The sequence below is a fragment of the Onychostruthus taczanowskii genome, unplaced genomic scaffold (assembly GCF_017590055.1).
Source record: "Onychostruthus taczanowskii isolate IOZ18803 unplaced genomic scaffold, ASM1759005v1 scaffold22, whole genome shotgun sequence".
In the NCBI taxonomy this organism is placed as follows: domain Eukaryota; kingdom Metazoa; phylum Chordata; class Aves; order Passeriformes; family Passeridae; genus Onychostruthus; species Onychostruthus taczanowskii.
Window position 1 is genome coordinate 231043 of NW_024499462.1, and position 13462 is coordinate 244504.

A 13462-nucleotide genomic window follows, 5' to 3' on the forward strand; every position below is an offset into this window, starting at 1 on the left:
TCCTTGTGGGGCCCTTCCAACTCAGGACATTCTGTGATTTTACAGCTGACATGCAGTTCCCCGATATGCTCTTATAATCCTGAGGCCCCCAAAACCACCCCACAGACTCTTCCTCTGCCTTTCAGAGTGAGGCACTGGGAGGGTTTGATTTCTCTGGCACAAGTTTCCTCACTTGGACTAGGGAAGAATCAGAAACAGCATTTATGGCATCTCCTGACTGAGGCACAAAGACCAGCTTTTGGTAACTCCCCCGTGACTGTGAAACCCCACCCAGCATTCCCCCTGCTTCATGGAAAAAGGGACTGGAACCTGCCTTGGATATCAACTGAACTTTCCCTGGTGCACACTTAGACATTTCATTACCTGCTCTGCCGTTCCTGATTGATGAAAATGACTTGCCTCAGACTCCTTTATGGTGACTCCTCGTGTTTACTGAGACAGTTATATCTCCCTTCTGTCCTTCCTTTAAGCTGCACACGCCATGGTCTCATAACTTATCCCTATCCTCAGATTTTTTTTTTCCATACTAATGTTCCACTCTGAATTCTCCCCAAGTCTGTGGCTGACACTGCAGAAGAACTGAATGCCAGCTTTTCCCCAAACCTGAGATGGTGCAGTCAACCTGAAAGCTGCACATGACCCTTTCCACTCACATGGCAAGACAAAAGCAGGCTGCCAGCTCTGAACGCTGTCAAAACCAGGATGAGCTGTCCAAATCACTTCCACTGTCTGCCTAGAAACACATCTGTGTATGCTGGACTGTGCCTCCCTAACTACAGAGGTCCCTGATGTGAAACTATTCACACTGGTTGGATGATCCCACTTTTAACTGGACATGTCACAAAATTCTGCCATCCACCACACTTTCATGGCTATCCATCAAAGGCAGGGACATCAGCCTCACTTCTGCTCCCTCAACTCCTACCATGAGAAATGCAGAAGGAATATGTAGGTCTGCAGGGTCTCCTGGTCACTCCCCTCTCTTTGGCACTAAATCCATCATGGCTTTGTCCATCTCTGACTTTAGTAAATACTTCTGGAGGGCACAGCCTCCACATCCAGATCCTCTTTTCCTCCAGAGCTGTTTAAAGGTTATTAGTTATCAACACACCTTTTATCTAGTCAGGGCCTGACAACAGTGACACAGACACTCATCCTCTGGGATAAACAAGGGGCACACTTCAGGCTTTCTGTATTTAGCCATCAGCCCATCCTCCTCTCCCTCCCCTGCAGCCAGCTCAGGAAATCACTAACAAAGAACACAAACAACTTTTGTACCTGTCATTAATTGCCCTACTGAAGAGGCAATTCCACTAGTGCTGGTTTGGCTTTTCAGATGTAAGGATCAGATGAAGGAAGAGAAAGCAAATCTGGAGCTAAAGCAGGAGTTTTAGATATCCAGGATATAGATACAGAACTGACAAAACTGGAAGTACAAAACATCCATTACAGGATTGCTGAAAAGGCAGAATTCATAAGGAAAAAGGGAAAACATGACATTCCCCATCATTGTTCCCACAGGGGCTGGGTCAGTGGTGAGGCTGAAGTGAGAGGATCAGGAGGTAAAGGAACAACTTTGAGAGACAACACAGCTGATCATGACAGGGACAGCCATAAAGGTGACTTAAAACCAAACAGAAATGCCTTGTGTGAGTTCAACAGCAAACTGACCTCTAAAAAGTCTGAGTTTTGGGCCCTTCCTTACAAAGCTCAGCCAATCTGACACTGTCAAACTTCATTTTTCAGGCTACTCAATTTACTTAAGTTACTCATTTTCCCCCTAAATGACTGCAGCAGAAATAAAGATATGTGACTCACTACTGCAAGCTTTGTTACTGTTAACAAATCACTGAAAAGCTGTATTGCTCTGCCAGCCTATATAAAAACCAAGGCAGAATCCCCAAAAATCTTGAGTAAGTTGGTAATAAATGAGAAGTTTTTAATACCTGCTACAGGATTACTTGGAAAAAGTGGGACTATTCCAACACTGGGACTAAGAAAGGCACTTAGAGATTGAAGTTATTACCATAAAACCCAACTGAGGAGCATCAGAAATGCCTTCTGAAACCAGAGTATTTGTTAAGACAGGCCTGAGACCCCAAAGGATTTAGGGCTTTCTGATGAGGTGTGTGCAGATGGAAGAGCATCCAGCACCCCTTCTTCAAAAAAACCAAACCAGGCAGTAACTGTATTGGCACTGGCCATGAAAACAGGAGTCTCCAGGATAAAGAGGTTACTCCCACATCACCTGTCACAGAACAGACACAGAAAATAAAGACTTTTCCAGATGACAGCAGTGATGTCTTGTAACTTTGCCATATTCTTACAGAATCCAATTTTACTTTGCTTGCAAGACCTTTTTCTTGGGAGAGACATTGGGGCATACTTAATCCTTGGGTAAGAGGAAAAATATGGAGATTAAATCAGTGCTATCAGCACGTTTTGGGGTGCCTTGCAGGAGTGGCAAAGACATGGAGAACAAAGGGCTCACACATCTCTTCTATGTGCACTTCCAGAATCCTAAAAAAATTTAGGCTGGAAGAGCCCCACAGGCTGGCTGGGACTCCTTTTGGTCCACCAAGGACACAGAAATATCTGGGACAGGCACAAACAAGCAGAAATAGCATAAACAATGATGTCAAGTCCTATTCATCTTCCAGACTCACAGAGATCTTCCACTCAAAAACCAGAAAAAGAGCCCAACACCACCTGTCCCAAGGGCACATGTGAGAGCTGCAGAGCCTGTCCAGACAAACCAGTCACTGTTTGTCAAAGCAAGCCACAAGAGAAAAGGACTTCTGGTTGTAGGACCTTGCCAGCAGCCCCATTTGCTGGGCTGGTTCCTGTGGCTCAGTCTTAGCTAAGCAGGGCCACCCCATAACCCAAAAAACTGACCACAGCTTTCTCCAAGTAGCCAAACCCCAAAAGGTTGAAATAACACATTGACACCAGTGGGATCATCCAACCACTGGGACTTTTTTCCCCTCTCTACCTCTGGCTGTGGTTGCTTTCCTCATCCTTCCCTTCCTGCAGCTGAGTTGACTGCTGAGTCTTCATAAAATGATGGAAAATATACTTGCATAAAAAAAAAAAAAAAAAGAAATAAAAGCAGAAGAGAAGAAGAAAACACCAGGCCATGGTTACTTAAACCTGCTATAAACACTTCAGCCACAGGAACATTGAAATGTTCAGGGCTTTGTCTGAGTTAATTCCTCTGTGAGAGCTTCTGCTGAATCTTAGCAAGAAATATGCACGGATATTTTGATTTAAAAAAGAAAAGAACCAAAATCAGTAAGAGGAAAGATAAAGTGGGTTCAGATGGTCAGAAACTATTGTTCCACCTTCAGTCAGCAGAAAACAGCTCAAGTGTATGAACTGCAGAAATGCCTGGATCCCGAGCTGAAGGGAAAAAAGCTTTAAAAAAAGTTCTTTCTTAAAGCAGCTTTCTTTCAGATGAGACAAAGCCAGCATCCCAGTTGGAGAACAGAGGCTCTGGGTCACTCAGGGGCTGCACCAGCCCCAGGAGATTCTTCAGACCTGCATTTCCCCAAGGACTTCTCCAGAGCTCTGAACATGAACAAAAACTGAGTTTCAAACCAACATCCCAGCTTCAGACCATGCTCCAGTTTTCCTGAGCCAGCAGAGGATGAGTAGATGAGGGAAAAGAGTTCAGCTGAGCACCACTTCTCACATTTTCCTGATTTACATGGGTCAGGGTAAACCCTTCTCTTCTCAGGAGAATCTCATCTCTGAATTACTGTGCATTTCAAGCAGCTGAGGTCATTAGGGCACTCCCTGGGAAAGGAACAACACAAACCCACCAGACAGTGGTGGGAAAAGCTCCTTAAGTGTGAACAAACACATCAAATGTGAAGCAAGGAGAAAAAATGGGAGATGAAGTCAAAAGAGATAAAAGCTGAAGAGGAGAGAAGCCACCTTGCATAATGCTGGGGACAGAAACAGGCCTGTTTTGCCTAAATCAATGAGAGTTATGAACAGGAAAATCAGGGCTTTAGTAGCATGAACTCAAGGAAAAGTTAAGTTTGGCAGAACAAAACCATCAATATTTCAGTGGAAATGAGTATGAGCCTGGTGCTGGCAGGGAGTCAGTAATGGTGCCTTTATGCTATCTGATAACTTACCCAGACACAAATATCTTTTATTGTCTCCAGTTATAAATAATCTGTTAGAAAAGCAACTACTATTAGCCAGGAAGATGCACAAGTGACTGAAATCATCAAAATCTAAACTGTCACAGCAGAAAAAGCACAAGTATCATGAAACTGAAAAAAAAATTCCCATTGCTTCTTAATGAGGGAAGTGGGGACCCGTGGAGGGAGCACAGGGTCAGGAATACTTCAGTGCCCACCTCTGGAGTGAACAGGGCAGGGGAAAACCAGGGCATGGAAAAATCTCTGCTTCTCTTGCCTTTACATTCAAGTTACACCTGATGTTTCTTCACCTTAAAAAGTATTTTATGCCTTTCAATTTGCAGAGGCACTGAGGAACTGACCCAGTTCACAAAGAACATTGTCTTCAAGCAGCCAATTCCCCCTGCAAAGGCCACACCACCTGCTTTAATGGCCAGGAAATGAAGGCAGTGAACCAGGCAATTGTCTTCACAAAATAAAATAATCAGTCCCCGGATCAGTTTCTTACTTGGATTGGTAAATTCCAAATTAAAAAGGAAATAAATTCAGTTTCAAATTACAATGACTGACATGATAAGAACTTAATAAAATGCTGATCACACAACCTGGGCATGTGAGCAATAATACACCAGACTGAAGTGACAGGGCTCTGAATACTGTTTTCCTAATAGGCTGGGGGACATCTTGTGCACAAATCCTGATTTCCAATGCAAATAAAAGCCTGGCTTTGCTCAAGCCAGGTTGAACCTTGGAGCCTGATGCAGTGATGGGCACCATTTCCAACTGAGTCAGCTCTCCCTGGAAGCTGACACAGACCAAGAAGTCCCCTGTTGCTGTCCTTCTGCTGATTTTAAACAAAATAACCAAATTTTGAAGGGTGATGCTTAAATTCAGGTTATATGACTAGGAGCAGGAGGCTGGGAGCTGCTGTTAAAACTCAGGGTAATGTAAAGTAAAAAGGAGACTAAATTCAGAAGAGATGGACAACATTTCTCATTAAACATCCAGGAGTGAACAACAGAGGTCACATAATAGAGACCACCGATTTAGGAGGATTCAAACAAGCCTTGAACACTTCCCCAGCAGAAACATTCAGAATAATGAAGCAAACAGAAAAGGTAGGGACAAAAGCAGAGCTGAAGAGTTTTGGGAATGTTATAAATCCTGGTCCTTTAGAGCCCAGCTCACTGATTAGGACTGAGACCAACCTTCCTCAGCAAGGTAGCAACAGGTCACTCACAACCTCTGCTGTTTTCCCCTTAAATCATCTCCATCAGCAGAGCCAAGGCAACAGTCAGGCTTTTAGAGGGACACACACCCAGGATGTGCCAGCTGCTGCTCCAACTCCACAAGAGCAGCCACCAACAAATGCTGGAGACATTCCTTGGGGAGTGCCACAAGCACTGAAATACTCATCAGGAATTTAACAGCTTGGGTGTGCAAGTCACAGCTGCAGAAGTTTCCTCTGTACCCTTCCCAGGCTCTCGTTCCTCCTCCAGAAGCCCCACCCTAAGCACAAGCCATGCTGCACTGCCCTCCCCTGGACAAAGAAGCAGCCCAAACCTCAAGCTTCAGAATGTCGTGCTGCAGCTTGCGCTGGAAGTCCAGGAAGTGGGAGATGGTGAGCTTTCCCTTCAGGTCAGCCCCGAAGAAGTAGGTGGTGAGGGCAGAGTTGAAGCCGGTTTTGAGGGTGTTGCCGGTGGTGGAGCGGTCCCGGTGGCGCATGCCCATGCTGGTCTGGGAGCGGATGATGCTCTGCACCTAAAACCACAGGGAGCACGGCACAATCAAGACCATACCAGTCAAGGCCTCTGTCATCTTTGTGGGGGTACCATTGTTGGTTTCTCTGGGTCTGGAGTGAAGGCACTCCAGACAGTAGTTCATGTCCAGACTCAGGTGTTTGTTATTTCTTACCAGTAAAGCAGTCTCACTGCTGTGAGTTCAGCAGCTTTTCATTAGAAGGCACAAAATGGCCACAATCTCTTTGTACAAGGTCTTTTAAGACTAAACAATCCAATTGAGAACTGACACCTGGATTATTTTCCCTTTTAACCCAAAAACTGATCCCAAAGAGCCCCAATGTGGACTTTTCTGCCCCATCACAAAATGCCACCCAAACCCATGAAGAAGAAGGAAGAAGAAGCATGAAGAAGAAACCCAGGACAGCACCCTGTGCCCTCCATCTTGCTTCCATCCACAACACACTAAAAATCCCAAAACCTAAATTTCTCACCAAGTGATCCACCTACACTACTCTCTATAATCTATTTCACACTTTTATGGATTCTAGTCTATCTTGAAGTCTAGGAAACTTTTTCTCCATGAATGAGGGTCAAAGTCAGAGCTCCCCTGGGGGTCAGGGCACCCCAGAGCAGACAGAGAAATATTGCCGGTGCCCTGGGTTTCCACAATCTTTCTTTCTTTTCCTCCTCAAACAATTGTCAGGAGACACAATTCAAAAATCTGGCTGAACTTAAGAGAATCACAGAATGATTCAGGCTGGAAGTGACCTTAAAGACCATCTAGATCCAAAACCCTTCCACGGGCAGGGGCACTTTCCACTAGACCAGCTTGCTCCAAGTCCTGTCCAGCCTGGCCTTGGAATAAGGATGAGGAGTCCACAACCTCCCTGGCCAGGCTAGGTTTTGGCTTTTTCAGTCCATTAAAGAAAGAAGAGAACCAAGTGCTTACAATGAGTTTTAGGAAACAATTCAGCCAGTTTTCAGATAAACATTCTGTGCTGATCCTACCCCTGGTCAGCAGAGCAGCTTCTTCCCAGCAAAATCCCAGGAGGTGGGGAAGCTGCAACAATCACAGAATTCACAGAATGACCAGGTTGGAAAAGATCTTCAAGATCGTTGAGTCCAACCCAGCCCCAACACCTCAACTAAACCCTGGCACCAAGTGCCACATCCATTTTTTTTTTTTTTAAACACATCCAAGGATCATGGGGAAGGAAAAAACTCTTCAAATGTTTTAGAGCTTCCACTCCTTCACTGCCCATCCTTGTGAGTTCACACCAACCCAAGTCAGCTCACAGCACATTTCCTCCCACTCATGCACAAATCCTGGGGTTTTCAACTCCTTGCTGCCTGCTGCTCTCTGTCACAGCTGGAAGTTCCTCCATCCCTGGGGCTGTGCCACCCAGCACAAAAATTTCTTCCAAAGAACTTCCCTGCTCCCTAAAAGATACCAAAAGGTTGACCTTGAAGGATGTGACAGTCTGAAAATCCAAGAGTGTGCTATTTTAAGGGTTTTGTGCAAATTTAAGGGGGCAGCCAAGCTAAATGCAGCCATGTCCTCTCTCCATCCTCAAGTATCTCACTAAACTACCAAGTGGATCTGAGTGATTATTGCTGGGATATGAGAAGCCAGGCTTATTCTTTGTGCAGTAACTTACCTCTTCCAACAAGGCAGCAAAAGGATTCATATTAAGAACAAGTCTGAAAAAGGAGGGGGGAAAAAGCCACTGGACAACCCAGGCTTCCCAAAGCTCCAGCAAACACCACTGCTTTGCCATCAGCCTCTTCCCCCTGCTGACACAAGTTGGAAGGGAGGAAGAAAAGCAGCTGCCAAGAGCTCCAGCTGTCACAAGGATGCCAGAACCTCATTATTGTGGTATTCAGTGTGTTCAACTTTTTCCTAATGAGAGAGTGAGTGCTGGAACAGCCCCAGTAGGATGCTCTAGAGGAAAACTCCATGCTATTGCTGTTGGGCTCACCTTGCTGGAAACCCTGCCTCCCAACCAGACTGCTGGCTGTTCTTCCTCTACAAGGAAAATCAAGTGGAGGAAAAAATCAAGAGGAAAAAAGTACAGAAAAGAGGTTTTGAGGCTTTTTGGTCACTCTGATGTGAGGAAGGATGTGGGGTGACCTAATTGTGGCCTTCCAGTGCCTGAAGGGAGCCTGCAAGAAACATGGAGAGAGACTATTTACAAGGGTAATGGCTTTACACTGAAAGAGAGGAGCTTTAGACTACATATTAGTAGGAAATTCTTCTCTGTGTAGGTGGTGAGGCCATGGCACTGGTTGCCCAGAGAAGCTGTGGCTGCCCCATTCCTGGAAGTGCTCAAGAACAAGCTGGACAGAACCTGGAACAACCTGGGATAGAGGGAGGTGTCCCTGCCCATGGCAGGGGGCTTGGAAAGAGATGATCTTTAAGGTGCTTTCCAACCCAAACTGTTTAGGAATTCTCTGATTTTTGCACTGTAAATAGCAACTCCTTAGTTTGCTTTGTGCTTCACTGTTAACTGTGAGCTCTGCATGCAGCACAGTTTGGAGACAAATATTTATAAACTGTCTGAAGCAAGGCAATTTAAGGCCAGCTTGGAAAACTGCCCCTGTTTCTACATGAGTGTTTACCACACTGCAGACTGCTCCACAGAGCAGCTTTTCCTGGGTGTTATTTCTATGGAATCCTATGGCTCTCTTTTCCTCTCCCATCTGTAACAAGTGTTAGACAGGTTGAAAATCCACCTGTGGGCACTGGAGCCAAAAAGATTTAACCAGTCCCTGTTTTGGGTAATCATTTCAATGCCCAGAAAGGCAGACACCACTTCAAGGAGCTGCCCTCACCCACAGCTCATCAATCGTGCAAGGACTGAGATGCTCCACTGTTTTTTGTTCCTATTTCAGCCTAAATGTTTGTCATGTTTCATCTTTTGTACCAGATGAGGGGAAAAAAATAAATTAAAATAGTTAAAGACTCAAAGAGAAATTACTCTTTGAGTAAATTTTACTTGAGCAGTAAAGCTGCATGCAAGTTTTCTACTTTTCAGCCAGCTTTTCTTTAAAACCAGAGGAGTAAAGTAACAATTTACATGCCAAAGGATGAAGAATTGAAGGCAATACTGATGCAGGCACCACATTATTCAGGACTAAGCACTAACCACATGCCTCGACTGGATAAAAAACCTGAAATTCTTCAGCAAGGCCTGAAGAAATGAAATGTTTTTTTATTAGGTAGTTAAAGCCTCCAGCTAAGTCCCATATTAGCTGAATTACTGAAGTAATTTTCTTTCCTGATGAGGTCTTCAAACATCAGTGAGAAGAGGGACCTGCTGTTGGCTGCCTCCAAAGACAAGGTGTGAGGGAGGAGTAGGAAGTTCATTCCCACATGCTCCCAGCCAGCAGGGATGGAATGATGCTTCCCTGATGGTCCTTTTCTTCTCCCTCTTTTCCCACCCATTCTCCCCAAAATGATGTTGCTCTTTTAAACTGCTGCATAATCCCCTGAGAGGGCCAGTTCCAGCTGCTCCTGCCAGGTAAGACTTACAGGACAGAGCTGCAAACCTTGCCATCCTTCAGGCTCTTCCTGAGGCATTTCCATAAAGAGTGAAAAAGAGGATTTATCATATAAACAATTGTTTGTAATGTTATATGTTTGCATAATGAGATATATGTGCCTCCCACTGGAGCTGTGTTTGTTCTTGCAGCAAATCAGTATCTTCACAGGTATCTTCTCACTTTCCAAAACAGCTCCTTCATCCTCTCTCAGCCTTCACCCAAATATTCTGATGCTAACCAGGAACTTTATTCCTTTCTATACAGGCAGTGACACAGGTAACCAGCTTAACAAAAATACCTTCCCCTTCCTAAGGATATTTATGTGACTTAATGCATGCATAACTCCCCCTGGCCTATGGGATGATTTGAAATAATTGAATTCAATTTTGCACCCTCATCTTCAGAGCGATTAGGAAACATTCATCCTGTAGAAATGTTCCTTTTTCATTTTACGTGGCTCTAATAAAAAAGCCAAACGTGACACCTGAGTTAGCACCTTGGCATCACTGCATTTTTACTAGGAGGTTAATCGTTCTCTCCTTTTCTTAAATTCATTTATCTCCATAATTGATTTCATTCTAGAACACTGCAACTACCATAAATCACCTTTTGGACTGTTCAATATGATCACTTAGCTGCAGTGGAGTGCTATCTCCATGCACTACGCAGACAGAAAGAAGAACAGTGATTTTTACTTGGGGAAAGGAAGGAACATGGACAAAACCCCAGGTTTACATTTCAAGCTGTCAAGTGAAGTGATGTCAGACTGCAGATCAACACACTCCAGTCTCCTCAGAGTCCAAAGTGTGCATCTAAAATCCTGCATTTACCCAGATATGTTCCATGGCTCTGGAGCAAGCTCGTGATCATGACATCATACACACAGGTAATAATTTAAGGAGGATGACAGCAAAAGATTAGAAAGGGAAGGTAATTCAACAGACCTCCTTTGCCAGTGGTTCTTCCCATTTATAGCAAGTGCCCCAAGCACGACCTTGTAGAGACTCTTCTGCAGTTAATTACTCACTGAGCCAACTCATGAGTAAGAGTCTGTGCCTGGATTCTCCAGGGCTGCTTTGTTCTTAGGTAGCACTTTGGAAATACATTTAAATTTCCTTTTATGAATAGCACACACTGGTGATTCAGGATGTGATTTCAGGGTGTTTATAAGTTCCCAATATCTTAAGGCCAGAAATAGGCAAGAAAAATCACACTCTTCTGCCTGGGGAGGGCAAATCTTTCCCCCACTGACAGCTCGAGCCTTCAATCCATTCTCGCTCATACACAACCATAAATCACAGCTTATAGGAAGAGCTCACTAGCATCAGACATGAAGGCTAAACTCATTAAAAAACCTGCAGCAAAGTCCCTGTTGATGAAGCCTTGTAAGAAATAGAGGACTAATGAAAATAGGCTCTCAATAACACTGGAATAAGTGGGTAATTTCTCCTCTGAAGCAGACTTACCTTGGCTATTCTCTGAAGATAAAATTGAGGAATGCAGTAGAAGCTGTGAAGGTAGTAGGATCAAAATCCCACTTTATCAGTAGAGTGAAAAAAAGGTCTTTGTCTACTTGATGGTGACTTTTTGTAAGGAAAATGTTATGGAATCACGGAATGGTTTGGGTTGGAAGGGACCTTAAAGCTCATCCAGTTCCACCCCCTGCCACAGGCAGGGACACCTTCCACTGTCCCAGGCTGCTCCAAAGCCCACACAGCCTGGCCTTGAATGTTGGTGACAAAGTTACAGGAAACCTGAGTTTGTCCTGGTTAAATGAAAAATTTTCTCTTGACATATCCAGTTGAAAGAAATGAACAGCAGCACTGAAGCAGCAGAGTAGAGCACAGAAGGGAAAGGTGCAAACCAGCACCAAGCACAAAAATAAAAGGCAGTAACATCACAGAGGAATGCTGTGCTTATGGCTAAGATGCCACAGCACTGATTGTTCAACTTGCCTGCTCAAACTCCTCCATGTCCACCTCGCCGTCACCGTTCAGATCAAACATCTTAAAGGCGATTTCAAAATTCCTCTGGGGAGCTACGTGAAAAACCCAACAAAACACAAAAACCAGTTAACAAAGATAAAAAAGCTCAATAAAAAAACAGCACAAATTCTGAATTACTTTATCCAAAACCAATTCCACCTAATTCTTTCATTTTTAGTGAGGAAATGCAGCTCTTAGGAACCTCTAGCAATGAGCTTCACGGTGCTCCTTTTACCAAAGGTCTTGACAAGGAGTTGTAAGGAGGAGATATTTCTGGAACATTTGTTCTATTTACAGGTGGAAAAAGCTGAAAAGCAAGATGCCATCTGGTATTTCTAATGACAGTTAACAGAAAATGACGCTGCAGCAAGAGCTCCAGCCTGTTCCATGCAGTCCAACACCAGTTTGGCCAGAGGATGTTCCTCAGGCACTGCACTCTCTCTGCTTCCCATGGGTGAGGAGCAGCCCTGGAATCTGGGCAGTTCTCAGCTCTTGCCTCCTTGTACAAATTTAAACAAATGATGACCACTCTGTCCCAGCCCAGTCATGACACTGAGAAGAGGTGTGGGCTGGAGCTCATGAGCTGAGACGCCGCTGTACCTTATTTTTCATTGCATTTAGTCTGTGCTGTCACGGTTCATTTAGTCAGAACTGCAAAAGCATCACTTCCCAGCCAACCACGCTCTTTTTCCTGCATCCCACCACAGAATTTCAGTACATTTCCATTTTGGGCTCTGTAACCCATCACTGTTTGAAGCTACAACGCAGCGCCACAATTTTTCTCCAAATTAAGTTAATATATGAGGATTTATCATGCTCTGCTACTTTCAAATACACACCTCCTACAGGATTTGTGGTGTTTGCTGGGATTTCTAGGGAATCCTCTAGGTTATAACTAATGCTCAGGCTGTCATCTTAAGAGATCAGTTAAAACGTAGCTGCTTTTTTAATTTCCCAGCTCTAATGTAGATCACTGGTGAGGTTCAGCCCTCTTTAACCTCATCTGTGCAATAAACTTTTAGTATTTCCAGGGGATGCTCAGGGTATAATGAGTTTTTGCATCCACCTGTCACCTTCATATTTTCTGAAAAATCCCTTCGCCCAGGATTTTTCTCCTGGGAAGCTGAGAAACCTCAGAGAAAAAGGAAAACAATATTATCTCATTTGCTTCTCCTGTGTTTTGCTGCTTTGGAATGTGTTTGGAGATTGTTTATCCAACAGGTGATTGTTTCATTGGTTTCATTTGAGTTGTTTTCACTCTTTGGCCAATCAGGGACAAGCTGTGTCAGGACTCTGGAGAGAGTCACGAGTTTCATTATTATCTTTTTAGCCTTCTGTAAGTATCCTTTCTGTATTTTTTAATACAATATGGTATAATAAAATAATAAATTAGCCTTCTGAGAACATGGAGTCAGATTCATCATTAAATTCCTTCATCTGGGACCCCCACAAATACAATATCCACCCTTCTGTGGGAAGGCACTTCCCAAACGGGGGTGGGAAAGGGGAGACAAAGAGGAATCACTCAGACAAAAGGGAATGAAAATGGAATTAACTGAACTGGATTTTGGATGTTTGTTACAGCTCCAGATCAAAACTTTTACACTGTGTTTTCTCCTTGCTGTAATAACGACTAGCACTTTATCAGGAAAAGGTTCAGCAGACAGGTTAATGAGACCCCTTTTCCCAAACACTTTGTGCCCAAAATAGATGAATAAAGGCATTGGGGCTGATGGCAGGAACAGCCTGTCACGACCTGCTTGATATACACAGCACACGTGGTGCTGCTCTTATCATCCCTGCACTTCCAGTTTCTCCCTGCCAACGACTCGAGCCTGGAATTCCAGACACCACGTGCAGGAGCAGCTTCTCCTGTGACCACAGCCACGTGGTGGGTCATCCCCCCTTCCACCCACATCCCTGCTGTGCCTCCACACAGCTCATCCCTCCTGCCTCCCTCCTTCACTGGCTGTCCCTCATTAACTCGGTGTTAATTGACCTGGGAACAGCCTGTCCCCAGCACCACCTTCATAATCTCTCC

At 44.4% G+C, this 13462-nt stretch overlaps 1 protein-coding gene across 5 annotated transcripts in view; it reads right to left on the bottom strand.

Annotated features, from left to right (window-relative positions):
* MICU1 (mitochondrial calcium uptake 1) overlaps positions 1-13462 on the bottom strand; it is an 88045-nt gene that overhangs the window by 21817 nt on the left and 52766 nt on the right. For all 5 annotated transcript variants that reach the window (XM_041404811.1, XM_041404810.1, XM_041404807.1 and 2 more), the window contains 2 exons: positions 11392-11474; positions 5715-5912 (listed from right to left, as the gene is read on the bottom strand). In XM_041404811.1, coding sequence (XP_041260745.1) covers positions 5715-5912; positions 11392-11474 — 281 coding nt within the window. The remainder of the gene's footprint in view (positions 1-5714; positions 5913-11391; positions 11475-13462) is intronic.